A 23,673-nucleotide genomic window follows, 5' to 3' on the forward strand; every position below is an offset into this window, starting at 1 on the left:
TGAGCTGTTTTTATTGTCTTGTATTTGTGGTGCTTTCACTTATTTTCTGTAAAGCACTTTGGTCGACAGTGGTTGTTTTAAAGGGCTTAACAAATAAAGTTGGATTGGATTAATGATCAGATTGCAAATAAATACAAGAAACTTCAACTGGATTGATAATTGTTCAACACACCCTTGATACAAAAGGTCCAGGTTTAGAGGGTAGCAGGAGTGTGAACTCCAGAACCTCACCTCCACCTGGTTCAGCGTCTGGTGGGGACTACTACATGAATCCCTGTTGCTTATTTTCCCTTTTATCATACGTATTCTTCAGCACTGATAATAGATATTTGTAATTCCCATCACAAGCTGTGGGATGAATTCAAGGGAGCGGAGAACAGACATACCCCTACAGCCCCACCCCTACAGCCCCTACAGCCACACCCCTACAGCCCCTACAGACACACCTCCACACCCCCTACAGACATACCCCTCCATGCCCAGCTGCAGAGGACCGAGGCCTGATTTCCCCAGAGAGGAAGGGGGGGGGGGCGGGGGGGGGTACAGGTGATAGCCGTCATGGAAACAAGCGTGATTGGAAGTGCAGAGCGGGACAGTGAAAGACTACATCCAGTTTGGCAGCGGATCCGGGAAAAAAATAAGTGTTAAAATGGTGGAGACGGGTTTAAAAGAAGCTAGGATAGACCCTCGCCCTGTACGGACCCCACTGGGATCCTCAGACAGGACGTCTACTGGAGAGGACTCCATGTCCTACATGGCAACTGTCTTCCTCTGGCCAATCAGGACGATTTGTGATGGCACCGTCCCTGATGGTTTTAGCATTTCACAGAATCGCTCTTTCAGGTCAAAAAAAACCTTTTCATCACCGCCTTGCACTGAACCAGTGGCAATCTGCTGAACCCTACATCTAATGACACATTAATAGATGAGTTCACCATTAACAACTCCATTAAAGGAACCTCTTGCACAAAATAATCTACACACTTGGTCCAAGATTAATACAGCGTTTGATGACCCTCGCAGTGGGCTTGACTCAAAGTAGATAAAACACAATTGATCCCTGAATAAATAACCCCTACATGTGATAAGCTTGTGGACTAAATACAGATCTAGGAAATACGATTACCGTACAAAGGAGCCTAACCAAGATGGACCACGCCGCTCCTCTCAATGTAAGAAGCAAACAGCTCCGTTTGACGCAGCGACGTCACCCTAAAGGCTCAGTTATGGTTCCACGCCGACGCAACGACCACGCAGACGCTTCCACGCAGTCCTGACCCGTTTTGGTTCTGCGTCGGGTTTTAGTGAACGGTCCAATCACAGACCTTGCTGCTGCGTCGCCTCGATGCAAGGTTACAATTTTTAGGAGCAGCACGTCAGGCCCTCGCGGTGGACGTGAGGGTCCCTGGACCCCCTTGCGTTGCGTCAACGCCGAATCATAACTAAGCCTTAAGCGTCGCCAGGCCATAGCAAAAATGAGTTCATTGTTCAGATAAATGCTTATTAGTGCATTAACTAAGACGACTCAATGGTTCCTGATTGTACCCTTGATGTTGTTGGACCCTGAAGGTGAAGGATGACATCAGGATGTGGTATGTGTTCAACACTGTACAGCTCACACTGATAGACTAAATGTAATCTACTAAGACTAAATGTAAAAAAATTACTAAGACTAAATGTAAAAACATATTTAAAACGCTTATGAAACAATATGTATTGTATACTTTTTCCATACCAAAAATAACAAATTACCCAAATTAGCTTTTTCTGAAAAAATACATTTGAAATTAAAGTTTGAAACAAACAAAAAATGTAGATGTAGACGGGGGGCGGGGGGCTAACCCCACAGATCTTCAGTCCGGCCAAACTTGAAGGTGAGAGTGCTGTAGGGAGAGAGAGACAGTTAGTCATACACACACAGTGGCCTCACCACAGGCCTCTACTGTCTAATGGTTCTAGAGGGAGGACACCTTTATGTCCTCCCCTAGTCTGGACCAGGTGAGAGGCTCCTCCCCTAGTCTGGACCAGGTGAGAGGCTCCTCCCCTAGGGGGACCAGGTGAGAGGCTCCTCCCCTAGTCTGGACCAGGTGAGAGGCTCCTCCCCTAGTCTGGACCAGGTGAGAGGCTCCTCCCCTAGTCTGGACCAGGTGAGAGGCTCCTCCCCTAGGGGGACCAGGTGAGAGGCTCCTCCCCTAGGGGGACCAGGTGAGAGGCTCCTCCCCTAGTCTGGACCAGGTGAGAGGCTCCTCCCCTAGTCTGGACCAGGTGAGAGGCTCCTCCCCTAGGGGGACCAGGTGAGAGGCTCCTCCCCTAGTCTGGACCAGGTGAGAGGCTCCTCCCCTAGGGAGACCAGGTGAGAGGCTCCTCCCCTAGGGAGACCAGGTGAGAGGCTCCTCCCCTAGGGGGACCAGGTGAGAGGCTCCTCCCCTAGGGGGACCAGGTGAGAGGCTCCTCCCCTAGGGGGACCAGGTGAGAGGCTCCTCCTCCTCCAAAAAATATGCTTTAAAACACACAAAGATGTTTTCAATGTTTTAAAAAGATGTTTGTAACGTGTAAAAGAATAAAAAGATCTTTAAAAACGCACAAAGATGTTTAAAAAAGATGTTAAAATGTGTAAAAGAACCGGGAGATCTTTAAAAACACAGAGGTGTTTGAAATGTTTCAAAAAGATGTGTAAAAGAATTTAAAGATCTTTCAAAACACACAAAGGTTTTGAAAGTGTTTGGATTTGCTGTATATTGGTTATCTGAGGGGGGCTCACTCTCTCTCTGACTATGATGGTGTGTACACTATAGAGTCACACTAGACCACCTGTGGATATAATGTTTCTAGAGACTCTAGAACCAGGCTATTTAATCTGTGGACAGGCCCTTGGGCCAAACTTGGCAAACTCCTCCTTTAATATATGACAGTACATGATATCATAGTATAATATTATGTTACATGATACATGCGGTGTTACATATAGATCTCTGATATGAACTAAAGCCAGGAGCGCTCCGATTCCTGACCTGAAGAAGATGAAAGCATTCTGGAAGAACACCGCCAGGCCCGGAGCCACTTCCTTCCCTACAAAATAAAAGCGCAATATAAACATCACTTACATCCTTGTGTTGATGAAGAACAAAGAGGAAACGTGTAAAACGTGAAAAAAGCAAATACAAAAAAAACTTTAAAAAATGTTTAAATATATAATACTAAAACTATTGATAAGCTGGTTCATTTGGTTGAGGTAGTCTCACATGTTTCTGGTTGAAGGAAGGACCAAAAACATTCACAGCCATCGTCAGGTTTAAGGACGGGGATACTTTCAAGTAGTAAAAATGACTCCTGAAGACAACTCGATAGAGGTCATTTGAACAAGAATCGTTACGAGTTGAAATCCCTTCATTGAATGGGAGATAGTGATGCCATTGTTCCTTTCAGGCACTTCTTGAAGGCAAAGTATTCAGTTTCAAGGAGCATTTAGGACACACTGGCAGCCTTTACCAAGCATCTTCCAGGAACAACCACTGTTCATATATATAGTTTCATTGTAGGAACACATCAAACGATGCAAAGAAACAAAGACCAAAAGTGTGAGCGAGGAAGGGAGCGACCTCAAGGAGAATTTACACAAAGCGTATTTCATTAACTAGCAACAGCTATTCATTTGTGATATTATTGTTAGGATAGACTTCCTGTTCAAAACCTCCTGGAAGACGACAACGGACAAAACTAAATCATGATCACATGGTATCCTGGACATGCACTGAAACCAGACCTACTAAAGTCAGCTCTGCCAGAAACATAATGTTCAATAGAGAGGAGCCAAGTCACCCTGAACTCAATAACAGGGAGAGACCGGGAGGCAGAGGCTGAAGGGCGAGAGACAAGAGAGGCAAGAGAGGCAAGAGATCAGAGAGACAAGAGAGACAAGAGATCAGAGAGACAAGAGAGACAAGAGATCAGAGAGACAAGAGATCAGAGAGACAAGAGATCAGAGAGACAAGAGAGACAAGAGATCAGAGAGACAAGAGAGACAAGAGATCAGAGAGACAAGAGAGACAAGAGATCAGAGAGACAAGAGAGACAAGAGATCAGAGAGACAAGAGAGGCAAGAGATCAGAGAGACAAGAGATCAGAGAACGATAGACATAGAGACCGAGTGGCAAAGACAGAGGGACCTAGAGACCGAGTGGCAAAGGGCCGAGACCAAGAGTTCCCTACAGACACCTACACTAACCAGCTCCCTAAAGACACCTACACTAACCAGCTCCCTAAAGACACCTACACTAACCAGCTCCCTAAAGACACCTACACTAACCAGCTTCCTAAAGACACCTACACTAACCAGCTTCCTAAAGACACCTACACTAACCAGCTCCCTAAAGACACCTACACTAACCAGCTCCCTACAGACACTAACCAGCTCCCTACAGACACTAACCAGCTCCCTACAGACATCTACACTAACCAGCTCCCTAAAGACACCTACACTAACCAGCTTCCTAAAGACACCTACACTAACCAGCTCCCTAAAGACACCTACACTAACCAGCTCCCTACAGACACTAACCAGCTCCCTAAAGACACCTACACTAACCAGCTTCCTAAAGACACCTACACTAACCAGCTCCCTAAAGACACCTACACTAACCAGCTCCCTACAGACACTAACCAGCTCCCTACAGACACTAACCAGCTCCCTAAAGACACCTACACTAACCAGCTCCCTACAGACACTAACCAGCTCCCTAAAGACACTAACCAGCTCCCTAAAGACACCTACACTAACCAGCTCCCTAAAGACACCTACACTAACCAGCTCCCTAAAGACACCTACACTAACCAGCTCCCTTAAGACACCTACACTAACCAGCTCCCTAAAGACACCTACACTAACCAGCTCCCTACAGACACTAACCAGCTCCCTAAAGACACCTACACTAACCAGCTCCCTACAGACACTAACCAGCTCCCTAAAGACACTAACCAGCTCCCTAAAGACACCTACACTAACCTAAACCTAAAGACACCTACACTAACCAGCTCCCTACAGACACCTACACTAACCAGCTCCCTACAGACACCTACACTAACCAGCTCCCTACAGACACCTACACTAACCAGCTCCCTAAAGACACCTACACTAACCAGCTCCCTACAGACACCTACACTAACCAGCTCCCTAAAGACACCTACACTAACCAGCTCCCTAAAGACACCTACACTAACCAGCTCCCTAAAGACACCTACACTAACCAGCTCCCTACAGACACTAACCAGCTCCCTAAAGACACCTACACTAACCAGCTCCCTAAAGACACTAACCAGCTCCCTAAAGACACCTACACTAACCAGCTCCCTAAAGACACTAACCAGCTCCCTAAAGACACCTACACTAACCAGCTCCCTAAAGACACCTACACTAACCAGCTCCCTAAAGACACCTACACTAACCAGCTCCCTACAGACACCTACACTAACCAGCTCCCTAAAGACACTAACCAGCTCCCTACAGACACTAACCAGCTCCCTACAGACACCTACACTAACCAGCTCCCTAAAGACACCTACACTAACCAGCTCCCTAAAGACACCTACACTAACCAGCTCCCTACAGACACCTACACTAACCAGCTCCCTAAAGACACCTACACTAACCAGCTCCCTAAAGACACCTACACTAACCAGCTCCCTAAAGACACCTACACTAACCAGCTCCCTTAAGACACCTACACTAACCAGCTCCCTACAGACACTAACCAGCTCCCTACAGACACTAACCAGCTTCCTAAAGACACCTACACTAACCAGCTCCCTAAAGACACCTACACTAACCAGCTCCCTACAGACACTAACCAGCTCCCTAAAGACACCTACACTAACCAGCTCCCTAAAGACACCTACACTAACCAGCTCCCTAAAGACACCTACACTAACCAGCTCCCTAAAGACACCTACACTAACCAGCTCCCTAAAGACACCTACACTAACCAGCTCCCTACAGACACCTACACTAACCAGCTCCCTAAAGACACCTACACTAACCAGCTCCCTTAAGACACCTACACTAACCAGCTCCCTACAGACACTAACCAGCTCCCTAAAGACACCTACACTAACCAGCTCCCTACAGACACTAACCAGCTCCCTACAGACACCTACACTAACCAGCTCCCTAAAGACACCTACACTAACCAGCTCCCTAAAGACACCTACACTAACCAGCTCCCTACAGACACTAACCAGCTCCCTACAGACACTAACCAGCTTCCTAAAGACACCTACACTAACCAGCTCCCTAAAGACACCTACACTAACCAGCTCCCTAAAGACACCTACACTAACCAGCTCCCTACAGACACTAACCAGCTCCCTAAAGACACTAACCAGCTCCCTACAGACACTAACCAGCTCCCTAAAGACACCTACACTAACCAGCTCCCTAAAGACACCTACACTAACCAGCTCCCTAAAGACACCTACACTAACCAGCTCCCTAAAGACACCTACACTAACCAGCTCCCTAAAGACACCTACACTAACCAGCTCCCTAAAGACACCTACACTAACCAGCTCCCTACAGACACTAACCAGCTCCCTAAAGACACCTACACTAACCTAAACCTAAAGACACCTACACTAACCAGCTCCCTACAGACACTAACCAGCTCCCTACAGACACCTACACTAACCAGCTCCCTAAAGACACTAACCAGCTCCCTAAAGACACCTACACTAACCTAAACCTAAAGACACCTACACTAACCAGCTCCCTACAGACACCTACACTAACCAGCTCCCTAAAGACACCTACACTAACCAGCTCCCTAAAGACACCTACACTAACCAGCTCCCTAAAGACACCTACACTAACCAGCTCCCTAAAGACACCTACACTAACCAGCTCCCTACAGACACTAACCAGCTTCCTAAAGACATCTACACTAACCAGCTCCCTAAAGACACCTACACTAACCAGCTCCCTAAAGACACCTACACTAACCAGCTCCCTACAGACACTAACCAGCTTCCTAAAGACACCTACACTAACCAGCTCCCTAAAGACACCTACACTAACCAGCTTCCTAAAGACACCTACACTAACCAGCTCCCTACAGACACTAACCAGCTTCCTAAAGACACCTACACTAACCAGCTCCCTAAAGACACCTACACTAACCAGCTCCCTACAGACACTAACCAGCTCCCTACAGACACTAACCAGCTCCCTAAAGACACCTTCACTAACCAGCTTCCTAAAGACACCTACACTAACCAGCTCCCTACAGACACTAACCAGCTCCCTACAGACACTAACCAGCTCCCTAAAGACACCTACACTAACCAGCTCCCTACAGACACCTACACTAACCAGCTCCCTAAAGACATCTACACTAACCAGCTCCCTAAAGACACCTACACTAACCAGCTCCCTAAAGACACCTACACTAACCAGCTCCCTAAAGACACCTACACTAACCAGCTCCCTAAAGACATCTACACTAACCAGCTCCCTAAAGACACCTACACTAACCAGCTCCCTACAGACACTAACCAGCTTCCTAAAGACACCTACACTAACCAGCTCCCTAAAGACACCTACACTAACCAGCTCCCTAAAGACACCTACACTAACCAGCTCCCTACAGACACTAACCAGCTCCCTAAAGACACCTACACTAACCAGCTCCCTAAAGACACCTACACTAACCAGCTCCCTAAAGACACCTACACTAACCAGCTCCCTACAGACACTAACCAGCTCCCTAAAGACACCTACACTAACCAGCTCCCTAAAGACACCTACACTAACCAGCTCCCTAAAGACATCTACACTAACCAGCTCCCTAAAGACACCTACACTAACCAGCTCCCTACAGACACTAACCAGCTCCCTACAGACACCTACACTAACCAGCTCCCTACAGACACCTACACTAACCAGCTCCCTAAAGACACCTACACTAACCAGCTCCCTAAAGACACCTACACTAACCAGCTCCCTAAAGACACCTACACTAACCAGCTCCCTAAAGACACCTACACTAACCAGCTCCCTACAGACACTAACCAGCTCCCTACAGACACTAACCAGCTCCCTACAGACACCTACACTAACCAGCTCCCTAAAGACACCTACACTAACCAGCTCCCTAAAGACACCTACACTAACCAGCTCCCTACAGACACTAACCAGCTCCCTAAAGACACCTACACTAACCAGCTCCCTAAAGACACTAACCAGCTCCCTAAAGACACCTACACTAACCAGCTCCCTACAGACACCTACACTAACCAGCTCCCTACAGACACTAACCAGCTCCCTAAAGACACCTACACTAACCAGCTCCCTAAAGACACCTACACTAACCAGCTCCCTAAAGACACCTACACTAACCAGCTCCCTACAGACACTAACCAGCTCCCTACAGACACTAACCAGCTCCCTAAAGACACCTACACTAACCAGCTCCCTAAAGACACCTACACTAACCAGCTCCCTACAGACACTAACCAGCTTCCTAAAGACACCTACACTAACCAGCTCCCTAAAGACACCTACACTAACCAGCTCCCTAAAGACACTAACCAGCTCCCTACAGACACTAACCAGCTCCCTAAAGACACCTACACTAACCAGCTCCCTACAGACACTAACCAGCTTCCTAAAGACACCTACACTAACCAGCTCCCTAAAGACACCTACACTAACCAGCTCCCTAAAGACACTAACCAGCTCCCTACAGACACTAACCAGCTCCCTAAAGACACCTACACTAACCAGCTCCCTAAAGACACCTACACTAACCAGCTCCCTACAGACACTAACCAGCTCCCTAAAGACACCTACACTAACCAGCTCCCTAAAGACACCTACACTAACCAGCTCCCTAAAGACACTAACCAGCTCCCTAAAGACACCTACACTAACCAGCTCCCTAAAGACACCTACACTAACCAGCTCCCTAAAGACACCTACACTAACCAGCTCCCTAAAGACACCTACACTAACCAGCTCCCTACAGACACTAACCAGCTCCCTAAAGACACCTACACTAACCAGCTCCCTACAGACACCTACACTAACCAGCTCCCTAAAGACACCTACACTAACCAGCTCCCTAAAGACACCTACACTAACCAGCTCCCTACAGACACTAACCAGCTCCCTAAAGACACCTACACTAACCAGCTCCCTAAAGACACCTACACTAACCAGCTCCCTAAAGACACTAACCAGCTCCCTAAAGACACCTACACTAACCAGCTCCCTAAAGACACCTACACTAACCAGCTCCCTAAAGACACCTACACTAACCAGCTCCCTAAAGACACCTACACTAACCAGCTCCCTAAAGACACCTACACTAACCAGCTCCCTAAAGACACCTACACTAACCAGCTCCCTACAGACACTAACCAGCTCCCTAAAGACACCTACACTAACCAGCTCCCTAAAGACATCTACACTAACCAGCTCCCTAAAGACATCTACACTAACCAGCTCCCTAAAGACACTAACCAGCTTCCTAAAGACACCTACACTAACCAGCTTCCTAAAGACACCTACACTAACCAGCTCCCTAAAGACACCTACACTAACCAGCTCCCTAAAGACACCTACACTAACCAGCTCCCTAAAGACACCTACACTAACCAGCTCCCTAAAGACACTAACCAGCTCCCTACAGACACTAACCAGCTTCCTAAAGACATCTACACTAACCAGCTCCCTAAAGACATCTACACTAACCAGCTCCCTAAATACATCCATTTACACATTCACAGCTTTGGATAAAAGCATGTGGGAAATGAAATAGCCTAATGAGAGTTAAATTACATAACTGCACAACAGACCTCAAAATCACTATTCTTGCACATCTTAAAATAGCAGATTGGTTTTTGAGAGTGTCCATAATCCTCTCCACCACCAACATTCAAATAAAAAAAATCCTTCTCCAAGGATGAGGAACAATGGATTTTAATTAACCAATCATGTTCACATTTCCATAACATACACTTGGTTTGCAATGCTTTCACAAACACGCACGTGTGCGTGTGTGTGTGTGTGATATAGAACATTGAAAATGATAGCGTTATGGCTTGTTATTAGGGGTGTGAACCTTATCATGATTACATTTGTAATTATGTAATTACTATATTTGAAAAAGTTATGTTAAATTATTGCAATAATGTAAACACACAGCCATTTAATTGTAATAATATTTTTAGTCGATGTTTGGAAGTTGGGAATCGATTCAGAATAATAGAAGAATGGAAATGATTATGTTTACTATTACCCCCCACCACTACCTGGTACTTCAAAGTAGTGTGGCTTTGTGCCTTCCATCATGGTTCCTATTGTACTGTTTTCCATCAATTCTTGTTTGCTAAATGACCGCCTGGGACCAGAAGCAGCTTGCCAGCGTTTCCACTCCACAGTGTTTCCACTCCAGTGGCCTTCTCCCACTGGGAACTGCCTGAAGGGGGCGCTGCCACTCTGCTCGACCACTGCAGTGTTTATTTCAGTCTGTACATTCTCCCCCATTGGCATAAGGTGGTCGGAACAAAGGTCTTGATGACATCTGCGTGGTACGGCTACAGTCAAAGCTGGGGACCAGCGCTCTAAACTGATTCATTATATATATATATATATATATATATATATATATATATATATATATATATATATATATATATATATATATATATAGATAAGAGAGAGAGAGAGAGAGAGAGAGAGAGAGAGAGAGAGAGAGAGAGAGAGAGAGATTGACTCACCCTGTGACACGTACGCTCCGAACAGGATCCAAATGGCCCCGATGAGGGAGCCGAACATCATCATGAAGCCCGTGAAGAGCCAGAGACGGGCGCCTGCGGAGACAGGAGCACGCTCATTACCCCGCCATTAGCACGCCTCCCGGAGCACTCATCCCTGTGCGCACACGACCGCACGGAGACTCTGACGTACCGATCCTCCCGAAGCAGCCCTCTCCGTAGGTGTCGCCCCTCACCTGGCCGTTGGACACAGCGTTGATCCTGGGGATTCAGATACGCCACTTAGCAATCTACATTTTTCATTCAGGGCATTTAGCAGACGCCTTCATCCAAAGCCAATTACACTTAGAAGACGCTTTCATTCAAGGCCACTTACAATTAGTACATTTGTCAGAAGAAAGAGAAAGTCGGTTCAGTAAAGCAAGGGCGTCATCAGGTTTTTGAGAGTGGGGGGGGACATATTTCGAGGGGGGGTCTGGGGGTCCTCCCCCAGAAAAAAATTGAAAGAAGTAGATGCAATTTCCCGCATTCTGGTGCATTTTACCATGTTTTTAGATTTAAAATGATCTCCCTCTTTCATTGATTTTCCTTGGAGCTGGCATGGTCTGCAATTACTGACTACTACTATGTTATATATATATATTTTTTTTATTTTTTTATTTTTTTTATTTTAACAGCCATTGAAAACGTTTACATGTCTTGATGATATATAGGCTAGGTTTTTTATACAACAAAGTAGGCTATTAGGCACGAATATTTGATCTTTGTGATTTTGAATATTGCTAATGCCAGAGAATGTCTCATAAGGGTACTAACATTCTTATCAGAAAAGCTGGCTGTGTTTGGCCATGGAAGAACGCAATTTAGCTGTTTGGCCACTCAATGGAAAACTTGGGCAACTACTTTACTTTCCTCTTCTTCTAAAAAAAAAAGTCCTTGTCCATCTTGTGACGCTGTCGTTGATCCGACTCTCAACATAGGCTTGCTTCGGTCGGCTTCGGTGCGTGTTTTGAATGCGTGCGTGATGCTGTTTTGTGTGTTGAAAAAAACAGGAAAACGCAGAGTGGATTTCTATTTATATGGGTATTCACCCTACTGACAAAGTGGAACGGATTTGAATGTGAAGCGATGGAAAGAACACTGGACTAGTAGACCAGTCATGCACTAATATCTTTGATGGCAAATGTGGGGGGGTCGAAATGACTTTTTTTCAAGGGTGGGGGGGACGTGTCCCCCCCCAATTATATTATGGTGACGCCCACGCAGTAAAGATATTCATAGAAACTAGTGCCAGGCACTTACAATCGCTAGGTTAACCCGTTCCCCGGATACAATAAAGATATCTAGGATAAGACGCTACACAATGCCAAGTACTATTTTTAAGTGCCAAGACGTACACATATACAATAAGTGCGTACATTAAGTGCCAGGATGAACACATGCAATTAGTGCGTAAGAGGGGTGATTAGACGGCATGGCGGTTCCAGGGGCGGGACTCGGGTCGAGGGGTTGCTGACACAGGGACATCAACAGGATGTCTAACTGGAGAGACGTTGTACTTCTAACTGGAGAGACGTTGTACTTCTAACTGGAGAGACGTTGTACTTCTAACTGGAGAGACGTTGTACTTCTAACTGGAGAGACGTTGTACTTCTAACTGGAGAGATGTTCTACTTCTAACTGGAGAGATGTTCTACTTCTAACTGGAGAGACGTTGTACTTCTAACTGGAGAGACGTTGTACTTCTAACTGGAGAGACGTTGTACTTCTAACTGGAGAGACGTTGTACTTCTAACTGGAGAGACGTTGTACTTCTAACTGGTCTACTTAGCCCCGCCTACTCCAGTGAACCAAGAAGCCGGCTCCTCGACGCAGGCGCAATATAGCCCTCGGTTTCACACAGGCAAGACAGTCAAATTGCGGGGTGTGTCAAGCTGCGACCATACCGGGTTGGCAGTGTAAAAATGCCTTCTGATTATCATCATACTGTAGTATGATGATACTGTTGTATGATTATCATCATACTGCAGTATGATGATACTGTAGTATGATACCAGCCACTAGCTGAGCCACAGAGAGGATGGAGATAAATGCACACTGGTATCATACTACAGTATGATGATCATCATACTGTAGTATGATGATCATCATACTGTAGTATGATACCAGTGTGCATCTGTATGATATATGATGTATGATGATAATCATACTACAGTATCATCATACTACATCATACTACAGTATGATGATCATCATACTACAGTATGATGATACTGTAGTATGATTATCATCGTACTGTAGTATGATACCAGTGTGCATCTATCTCCATCCTCTCTGTGGCTCAGCTTGTGTGCTCACCACCACAACGAACCCTAGAGACCGGGTTCAGTGGTCTGCTGGGAATAATGTAAAGCTTTTGATTTGGTAGACTTGATTTTAAAGCTTTTATTTTGTACCTACCTGTATATGTGAATAACCTTTCTCTATTATTCGAATGCAATGTGCAGGCTATTACAGAACTGAATATAGTCCAGCGCTAACTGCTGCCAAATTTGCACGGCTTGTTTTCCACCCAACAAGAACATTGACGTCAGACAGAGAAAGAGAGAGACCAGTACTGGATCAGCGACGGGACGAGAGCAGCAGGGGGACACACCCCATTGGCTGCTGCCGCTGGCGCCTTGCTGACATTTTAAAGGTGCAAATGGTTGAAATAAACCTCTGACAACAAGAGTGACCTTTTGGACGCAATGACGACGTTGAATCAGAAAGCTTTTGTTACACGATGACTTAAGCTTAGCGTGGATGGATGAAGGGAAGTCTAGCAGGCTCACATGAAGAAAGCGATGGTGGAGAAGACGCCACACGTGTGGAAGGCGTGGTTCATCTGCTCCTGAGTTGTGTAGATGGTCGCCGCGTCAATCATCACCCACCAACCGGTGAAGAACTGGGAACAGACAGACAGACAGACAGACAGGGCTCATATTGACACTCATAGGGACTTCACGCTGACCATCACGGTGCTCTTTTTATGAGGGGGACATCTTTTGCTGAGAAAGAGCGAGCTAGTTAGATAGAGAGCAGGAGAGAGAGGGATGTAGAGACAGACGGACAGGGCTCATATTGACACTCATTGATAGGGACTTCCAACTGACGGTCCTGTCAGTTGAGACAGCTTTCGCTGAGAAAGAGAAATATGAACACAGAGACAGACAGGGTTTATATTTACACTCCTATAAATAGTGCAAATAATCCATGATAATGGCTTGAGCAACGTTCAAAATAAAAAATATTCTCATAATAATGAAGAGTGAAGCTGCAAGGCATCTCTTCGCGTTCCAAAGCAAACCAAAGAATCATGGCGCTGTACGCCAGCTACATATCACAGTATCAACAGTGGACGGACATCGGCAGGTACAACAAAGGAGGGAAACGTGCCAACATGTCAAAAGTAAAATGGATTTAGTGCAGTACATTCAATCATTTAATAATCAACCTTCTTTATGCTGTATAAACTCATTCAGATATTATATGCAAATCAATTGAATAATCAATAGATTTTTCAAAAATCACTTATTTTCCTATACGGCTCCAACAGCTGAGTAAAGTGACCACAGCGCAGCAATCTGACTCCAGAACAACATAAAAACGCAGCTAACCTAAGCATACCAATAATACAAAGGCAACAGAATGTATTTATTTAAGGGGCGGCATGTAGCTCAGGTAGGGGTAGAACGGGTTGGCTGGTAACCGGAGGGTTGCTGGTTCGATCCCCGGCTCCTCCTAGCTGAGTGTGGAGGTGTCCCTGAGCGAGACGCCCTCACCCTGACTGCTCCGGACCCGCTGGCTGTCGCCCTGCAGGGCTGACTCCGCCATCGGTGTGTGAATGTGTGAATGAATGGGTGAATGTTAGGTAATATTGTAAAGCGCTTTTGGTGGCCTCTGGTTACAAAAAAGTGCTCTATAAATGCAGACCATTTATTTTCTTTGTTGAACTTGAACTTGATATTCTTCAAGCCATCGAGAATTTAGAAGACGTCAAACATTTTATTTGTGCAAGTTTATCATAAATGTTACTCTTTGTATTTTATGTTTGCGTTGTGCATTTACAATATTGCAAACAACTTCATCAACATCAACGGTTTTAGAAAACAAGGCCACATTTTTGATAAGCTGGGGGAATGGCATAATGCGGTTGCATGTTTCAAAATACCACAAATAGGCATCTCTGTAGGATAAGCATCTTAATACGCATCTTTGCCCAAGACCCAAATACTGACATGTACCGCCCAATGCTGGCGTGGAGCCGTGACGAACTGGTTTAGATAGTACCACGTTGCCTGGGCCCGCCACGCCGGCCCCCTGAGGGAGAGTCAGTAATTGGAGATAATGCAGTTTCAACCTTTAGTAAAACACTTTTTGACAGGTTTAGACAACAAGGCATCTTGTATTTTTTAAAGCAATTAATTTAGACGCAGAGGCTTTGGATCATCGTTCACGGACGAGAGCACATTGTGGGAAACGCTCTTCCTTGTTTTAAATGAAGTCATGCAGTGATGCCAACTTTATTTCTTTACGAGGTGATTTGACTCACAAGCCTCTAATGTAAATGAGCATATGGGCTTTACATCGGGCAGTCATTAGGAACGGCGGAACGGGCCGCATTTTTCTGTCCGAGCCCGGCCCGCGTCCGACGGAGAAGTAACGGAGCCCGACCCGAACCCGACAGGCATCGAGATATATATATGTCCGAGCCCGACCCGAGCCGACACACTTAGGGTCTATTTTTTCTCATACTAATGACACATTTACGTTTGTGTGTATGAAAGCAACAAGTGCGCGTTAACAGCGAGCACAAGACTACTCGCTGTTAACGCGCGCTTGTTGCGCAGAATCAGAACCAATTTAAATTCAAATCGGCCCACAGAAAAGGCCACGATAACGATCAATTACACAAAATGACACAAGAGGTTCTGAGGTTCTGTAGGACAGGTAGCCTATGAATTCAAATTAACGTGTCCCCATTAAAGTGTCCCCAGCAAAGATAAATGAACGTTAACACAAAAGCATCGCCCACACCCACTCCTTATCGCGCAGATGTGACGAGCCCGGCCTGAACCCGAGCATCATTTCTAAATATTTGTCGGAACCCGACCAGCCCTCTAATGAGCAAGACAAGCATGTAGCTGTGAGGTCACCGCGGTCCGGACCTCATTCTCCTACAGATAAAAATACAATTATTAAATACAACTATTTACAAAATCAGTGGTTGAGAACTTCTCAGAGATGAGAAATGCTTAATAAGAAATGCTGAAGACAAGGAATACTTTGTGAGGATAAATGAAAGGAGGAGGATGACATAGAACATGAGTATGAGTCAATAAAAGGATTTACATTTACACTTTATATTTTTTTTTTTACCCTGCCATGTCGTCTCCTCCTCCCTCCTGGGAGAGCTCACGTGGGCCGTCCCTCTGCTGAGGTTCCACCTGTGGAGCCGTGACCTGGCTGGACAGGGGCATTGAAGCTCTGTGCGCTGCCTTTGTTTAACCTTTATCCTCATTTCACGCAGAGGAACTCGTGAGACGCACATTATTTGACAATCAAACATGAAGAGGACCACTGTGTGTGTGTCTGTCAGACCGTTTTTGTGTTGATAAAACCCAAAAGCAGACGATGAGGAGGTTAAAAAGCGTGCCACAAAAGAGCAGGGGAGGTGGAGCGTATGCATGCTTCTTCTAACGCTCTTCCAATTATTTAGGTAGCACCTAAATAACCCATTTCCTCTTCATATCAAAAAGTCTTGCGAAAGGCCTTTGATCTACTGACCATCCCGCCATCTGACAGCCTATTGAAACCAAACAAATGGACACACACCATCAGCGTCTTAAACTGGGCATGCATGAAAGCAGCAGGAGCCAATGGATTCTCCTGGTCTCGATGGTCACTCTCCAGTCAGCTGTAGAGTGATTCCTTTCTGGATGACCACACACAGACATTCAGGCACTGCACTGCCAAATGGTTTGAAAAGCGACTATTAAATGGCATTGGACTGTCTGTAAGGCTCAGCCTCTCAGCCTCGACCTGAGAGCGTCAGAGGTCGTGAAGACAACGGGACTGGGGAGCAGCGGACCAGGATTCCACAATAGAAAATAGATTGAAAGCTTGATGGCAGCAGTGATGATAGTGCTGCTGCCATCATCACCTCTGCCTTTAATGGGAAATGGAAGTGGCAACAGTTCTTTTACAAAGCCTGTCTGCTTGTTCTGCTGTTAAGAACTATCTTCTATTTTAGCAAAGCGGTAGTAACTTCCTTTTTAGTATCGGTCACACCGGCCCAATTTTGTCAATATTAAGCAACAAATCGATCAATCCCCCCCCCCCCCCCCCCACACACACACACACACTTTTGACAAGTATAAATTACGGATGTTTAACATTTTGTTTTCCGTCTGAGCTTGCTGATAATATAGTTACCTTAAAGGGGTAGTTCAGGATTTTGGACATCGGGTCTCATTTCCAAGTGAGCCAGTGTGTTATTTATCATTGGAGAACGTTTTCAACTACCCACTCCAAAGTACACCCGATGCAAACCAATTATAATGCCCGACTATCGATGTAAATGTCTGTGTTGATAGAATAATATTAGAAATAAAACTATCCTTGTATCGCAATGATCACATTACATTTTGGGGGACTACTTTCTCAGCAGCAGTGGAATTTCACTTTGCTCCGGTGTAGCAACCAATTCACTACAGCAGAAGGTAAACAGAGAAGCGCACTCCAGGTAATATCAGTCCGCCGCTGCCGTAGCCTGCTTCCAACTACAGGGATTATGAACTAAATGCAATGCGATGCAAGGGTAAGTTTATTTCTAACACTATTCTATCAACACAGACATTTATATCGATAGTCGGGCATTATAATTGCTTTGCCTCGGGAGTGGGTAAAATAGTTTTTATTGGCAGGCTAGCAGTTCCCCTCGAGTTGCGCTAGCCTAGCACCAGCGATTTCTGCAACTAGAAGGACTGAATGAAAAGTGTTGAAAACGCTCTCCAATGATATATAACACACTGGCTCACTTGGAAATGAGACCCGATGTCCAAAATCCTGAACTACCCCTTTAAGTTAAACAATCTGTCCTTTCCCCAAAAATCTAATAATTGATCTAAGGGTGGTCCGATCAGGAGATTTCCTCTGCCCAGGGGCCTCTACGGATTCTCTTTTTTGCATTGGAAATTTCCTTTCCTAACGAGATGACCCGGAAGTACTTGGAGGAAAGGTGGTTTGAATTCTGAAAATGCTTAGGAAAGGAGCCTTGATGCATCCTTTAACCCTCTTTTAGCATAGGTTACTCCACGGTAACGGAGATATTGGTATCCCATAAACCTTTACGGCGGCAATATTTAAAGAAACAGTTTACCGACTCTACGCGAAGACGCATGAGAGACGCGGTAAAGCAAAAGAAGAGAAGAGAAGAAAAGGGTTTGTTGGTTCTCGTAGCCTAGAGACTTCAGGGGATAAACCCTCCCTCCAGGCTGCTCCACAGCCAAGACTTCTTATTGGTTCATAGCGCAGCGAGGGCTCCTGCTTATTGGTTCATAGCGCAGCGAAGACTCCTGCTTATTGGTTCATAGTGCAGCCAGGGATCCAGCCTATTCGTGAATAGACGTTGACGCGATTCAGATCCCTTAGCTAGTCCCACCCACTCAGAGGAGGACTTTCCTCCTCTCTCCCATTGACCCCCATGTAACTCACTGGCCGCCAGTAGTTCCCGAGAAATGAATGGGAGTCAATGGAGGCTGAGGGAGAAACGTCCTCCCCGAAGTAATATTCAATAGGCGATAGGGGGTGCTAATGTCCCTTTACCCATGAAACAAACATTACACGTACAAAGGCATTAAAGTAGTCATATTTAAGGGCATTAATTCATTACAGTAGTCTGGGCAATCTACATTTTTTATCCTCAACAATGTTAAGGAGGATCTTCCTCCCTCTCCTCACTGGAGAAGCCTCCACTGCATCATATACACCATAAGAAAATAAAATACCAACTTCACATTTAAAAAAAGGCTACTGGGGGCAGTTATTTCAACATCAACATAAGTTGAGCCTCTTTTCCACATGTGAATTGGGATTCAAGTGGCCTCAAATATTCCTGTTGGCCAAGTCCGACCTAAGTGATTCTCACTGTTGGCAACAACATGATTAAATCAATACGACAAGAACCCATGGATCAAAGAGCGCTTGTTGTAGTCCATCCTCGGAAAATTGTAGTTTCACGCTAGAGACGCTAGAGATGGCTAGAGATATGGACGCAGAGCCACTTTGGTGTCATACCGCCGGCTCCGATGCAGTTGGTATACGTACTACAAGCCGGCCCCCGTAGTAACGGCCCCAGCGTTAGTCCATCAGGAGCGTCTCAGGCTCCATGGTTCCATCAGTAGAGGGTTGCAGGAGTTAAGAAAAAGGGCTTTTTCAAAATTGTCAAAGGTTGTAAAGCTATGGGCTGGACAGTATGAAACGCTAGGGAGCCATTCTCTCAAAGATAACCGCAGGAATTGACAATTGTCCAGCATATATATCAATATATATATATATATATATATATATATATATATATATATATATATATATATATATATATATATTTATTTATTTATATATATAGATAGATAGATATATCCCAGCTACTCTACTAGATCCACTTTTTAAGAGCTTGCAAAAACAATCTTTTTCTTCTACTACTACGGACATGTGGTCAAGTTGCACATGTTTACATATTACATGTTTATTACAACCGACCGAGTTATCTAAATATCTTTAGAGTGGTATAGTCACGGATTTGTTCTTTTTTATATTTCTGCACTTTGGTTTGTGGCCTGGCCTGCAGGAAAGAGCAGTTTATATGTTGACTGCTTCAATGTTGTGTTGGTCATACTATAAAAAGATTAATTTCTTGGGTTTAGTGAGTACTAGTACAGAAGATAAGGAACTATAAAAAGTGCCAAATGCTTCAGCCCTAGTGAGCAAGATGCAGAGCTCACTTCTCCCTGACAACGTGTACAGATACTGTTACTTAAACAAAATATATGAAGGCTCAAATCTGAGTTCAGAAATGTCAGGTGAGTGAGGTAAGCCAAGAGCCTAGTATAAAACGCACCTGTGTTCAATCTGTTAGTAGTATAGGACAATTTAGTATTTGTTACTGATTGTGTCCAATTTTAAATGGTTTTCCTTTGCATTCATTCATTCATTGACCTAAGAAAATGTTTTAAGTTGTCCATGTTGACGCTACCTCTTGGTAGGTGAATATGTTTATAGTCGCTGACATTTCTCTGTGTTTCATTTCGCTGTATATTTATTCATTTGTTTCTTTATAGAGTTAAGCTAAGTTTTCATTCAAAGTAGAGGTCTCAGTTTGCTGTTTATTAATACCATTTTTATGTATTTCTTTTTATTTGTACATTTATAAAAACAGCATTTCTTTATTTAACATTTAGTTTTCTAAAGTTATTGTGTTAGTTTTGATTCAAATCAATCAACAAGGTGTTGAGTCTCCTTGTGAGATGACACATTCGGAATCATTACACTTCTGCAGAGGTCATTGCAGAGGTCCTTGCAGAGGTCGTTGGCAGCCCGCTTGGTGCATGCACTCATAAAACATTTTTAAAAGGCTCATTATTACATTATTTCTCTAACGTAGCACAGTGTCTACAATGTTACTAACAACTTTCTTTCTCAGCCACCTTTGACACCGCTTCTTTCAAAATCACAGTATTATTTTAGTAACAGTGACAAAATGGCAAATACTACCATGTTCAAGATCATAGACCTACTAACACGATTAAGGTAGGAAGCCCTGATGTTGAAAATGTTTGTTCAAAAGATATGTTAGTGATTCTGTGGATAGCCAACATTATATGGCATGCAGAACACATCCCAGCCTCCTTTAGTGGTTAAGCACCAGCTGTGCTGTGGCCTCATGGAGCTACTATTTGTCTGGAATCACCTGCAGACCGGACCTGAGGGGCATGCTTTGCACACACACACGCACACGCACACGCACACACACACACACACACACACACACACACACACTTACCAGAACTCCTGCGACCACGGAGGCCACGGTGTTGCGCCTCTCCCCCCAGTCGATGCACTCGCACTCCGGCCAGCGGAAGTTATCGAGGAACCCAGCCATGCCCCCTGTTCTCTCCTCTCTCCTCTCTCCTCTCTCCTCCGACGTCCGGGCTGGTTTGTAGCCTGCCTTGTCACACGGAGAATGCTTCTCTCCTTGTGATCTTGTAAAACACAAAGCAACTATAGTGCTGTAAAACCATTGGTTGACGGCAGATTCCAAAACGGCCTGACAGAAGTCATATCTCCCTCGATGGCCAATGTGACTCTTCTAAAGCGTCCTTCCTCCAATACCTAAGGTTACATCCTCATACCTAACACACCCTGACACTACAGGACTAAACACTGGATTTGAGATGGGCAGATAGATAGTGTGGGTCGGCTGATAACACGTTTTTATTTACAGCTGTGTTCTCTGACTAACCAAAGTGTATATCTGAATTAAAAATGCCCTCAAAAACGCTTTTATTTATTATTACATTTGACAGAAAAACAAATCTTGCTTCCTTGATGAATATTTGCCCTATACAGTGATGTTGCCACGTGTATTTGTCTTAAATTATTCCTATTTTCCTCATTTAAACAAAGCAAACAGTGTAGATGTGAGCCAGGTGGTGGACTGAAGCAGCCAGCTAGCAGCTAGCTGTCAGCTCGTGTGTCTACAGCCTCAGCTCGAGCTGTGCGCCTCGCCTTCACCTTATCCGCGCTGGGACTGTTCAGTCGGCGTACATGACGTGTTATATTATAGGTATATCATATGAAGTTATTGGGTCAAAGCACCGCACATACCTTGAGTTGTTAGCAGGTAATCAAAGACAGCTTCCAGGATCCATACGAAGCTCTGTGTGTGTTTCGCTTTGACTTGTTGTGATGACGATGGGGCGTGAGGACCAATCACAACACCCCGATCTCTGTGAGGACCAATCCCAACACCCCGATCTCTGTGAGGACCAATCCCAACACGACCACAACCTCCTATAGACCTCTGAAGAAGTCCCGCCTCCGGTGTCTCCGGTGTAGTTAGTAGGTGAACGAACTAACTACTGGTGAACGAATGATTCAAACTGGTGTCCCCCTATTACTTTGGCTAGGAAAGAGGAAACATGTTTATATTCTCAATAGTTATTATTAATGATCTGAAGTATGTGTAAAATAAAGCACTTGATGGTAGGACAGAGCGTGCTCATTTTAAGTTGGGGATACATATTTGGCAGGTTGAAAGTATGCAGCCTGACAAAATGTGTGTGTCCCTATAACATAATCTAGGAAAGAAGAATCATGTATATTCTTCCTTCAGTGTGCATTATAGAGAAGGGATACTTATTTCTGCTATTTTTCGTATTTATTTGTGTAGGGTGTAGGGAAGTGCACTATAATTGTGATACCATGATCAATGTTATAGTTATTATTTATCCACAGATTTTGCAACTTATATGTGGATTAGCCTATAGGAATAAGATACGATCAGCTGGTTCCAGTAGACAGCTGTCAGTTCGGCCGCGGTGCAATGAATGAATAACAGATCGTAAACACGTAGGAAGAATAAAAACATTAATTTTGACAGCTGTGCTATAAATGACTTCTTTACAACCTTGTTGATAACAAACAGCTAACAATAATAAAATAACAAACTGGGTTTTTGGATTGTCGGTGCTGTTAAAGTAGTAAATGAGTAAAACACGCCTACATATCCCGCCCACAGGAACATGATTGGTCGAAACTAATTGAAAGCAAAATAATCTGAAGCACCCTTGGGTGTACTACGAACCTCGATTAGTGGGTTATAATCTGAAGCACCCTTGGGTGTACTACGAACCTCGATTAGTGGGTTATAATCTGAAGCACCCTTGGGTGTACTACGAACCTCGATTAGTGGGTTAGCGAGGTATGTTGCACTCAAAACCTGGGTTAGCTGGGACACGAAAGTCGCTCTCTTTTAGCGTCGCTGTATCACCATGGTGACTTATGCTGTCAACCAAACCTGGTCGGGAGGAGGTTATCAGCTAAGACTTTCGGGTTAGATCGGCTACCTGAAGCTTCCTCGCCGCTCCTTTGACAATGTCGTCACCATTTGTGGGTGTTCCCGTGGACCTCGGAGCCCGTATCGTACAGGGGTCAGAGGAGACAGAGGGTCTTTCGGGACAGATCCGATCCCTTGGCATTGCCTGAGAATATTCTTTATGAGAGATACTGGTTCTCATCAGAGGGTATTCACTATTTGATCGTCCTCGTTGGACCTTATGTAGGCAATGCTACACAAAGAAGCCGTGCACTTACTGTTGCGCAGTGTGTCTGCATACCTACCTCTCTCATCTTACGCACAGAAAACACACAGGAAAATACTCCTTCAAAGGTTATGCAAGTAAGAGAGGACGAGAGAATTAAGTCTTATGTTGTGTGTCTGATTCATGGCTGTTTCATTTAAGCTAAAAACAGCTCCCTTTCTGCCGGTCCAGTATCAGGCACCATCATGTTTGTTGTTGCATTTCCTTCTGTATCAGTTAAATGAGTGCAATAAACATAGTTGTTAAAAACAAATCTTGAGAGAATCCTGATCATAAGCAAAGTAAATGTAAATCGTTTCTTCTATGCCTTGTTCCATCAGGTGGCAGGGGGAAATTATATTTGACCACTTTCCTTGTAATGATTGCTACCCTTTGGCATTGCTGGTGCCAAATGATATTACCTGGAATCTGATCGAAACCAAACGAAACCCCCACCCCTGCTAGTGGATTTTCTTAAACTCCTCAACAAATGGTTTTCAAG

At 44.8% G+C, this 23,673-nt stretch overlaps 1 protein-coding gene across 1 annotated transcript; it reads right to left on the reverse strand.

Annotated features, from left to right (window-relative positions):
• Nucleotides 1–526: 526 nt before the first annotated feature.
• LOC311368370 (transmembrane protein 50B-like) lies at nt 527–21,769 on the reverse strand. Its single transcript, XM_084487171.1, has 7 exons — nt 21,697–21,769; nt 20,873–21,071; nt 13,602–13,714; nt 10,961–11,028; nt 10,771–10,863; nt 3,012–3,069; nt 527–1,883 (listed from the first exon to the last, which is right to left on the reverse strand). The coding sequence occupies exons 2-7, from the start codon at nt 20,969–20,971 to the stop codon at nt 1,838–1,840; spliced, it is 477 nt and encodes a 158-aa protein (XP_084343297.1). The 5' UTR covers nt 20,972–21,071; nt 21,697–21,769; the 3' UTR covers nt 527–1,837.
• Between the last annotated feature and the right edge of the window lie 1,904 nt (nt 21,770–23,673).

Source organism: Micromesistius poutassou (assembly GCF_964030765.1).
Source record: "Micromesistius poutassou genome assembly, chromosome: 23".
NCBI classification, from domain to species: Eukaryota; Metazoa; Chordata; class Actinopteri; order Gadiformes; family Gadidae; genus Micromesistius; species Micromesistius poutassou.

Bases quoted from the DNA above. Each gene is read 5' to 3' on its own strand.
- LOC311368370 (XM_084487171.1), bottom strand. From the start codon at position 20,971: ATGGCTGGGTTCCTCGATAACTTCCGCTGGCCGGAGTGCGAGTGCATC. The intron at 13,715-20,872 runs GTAAGTGTGTGT...GTCTGTTCCCAG, and splicing joins CCGTGGTCGCAGGAGTTCTG to TTCTTCACCGGTTGGTGGGT. The intron at 3,070-10,770 runs GTGAGTCAATCT...TTTATTTTGTAG, and splicing joins CGGAGCGTACGTGTCACAGG to GGAAGGAAGTGGCTCCGGGC.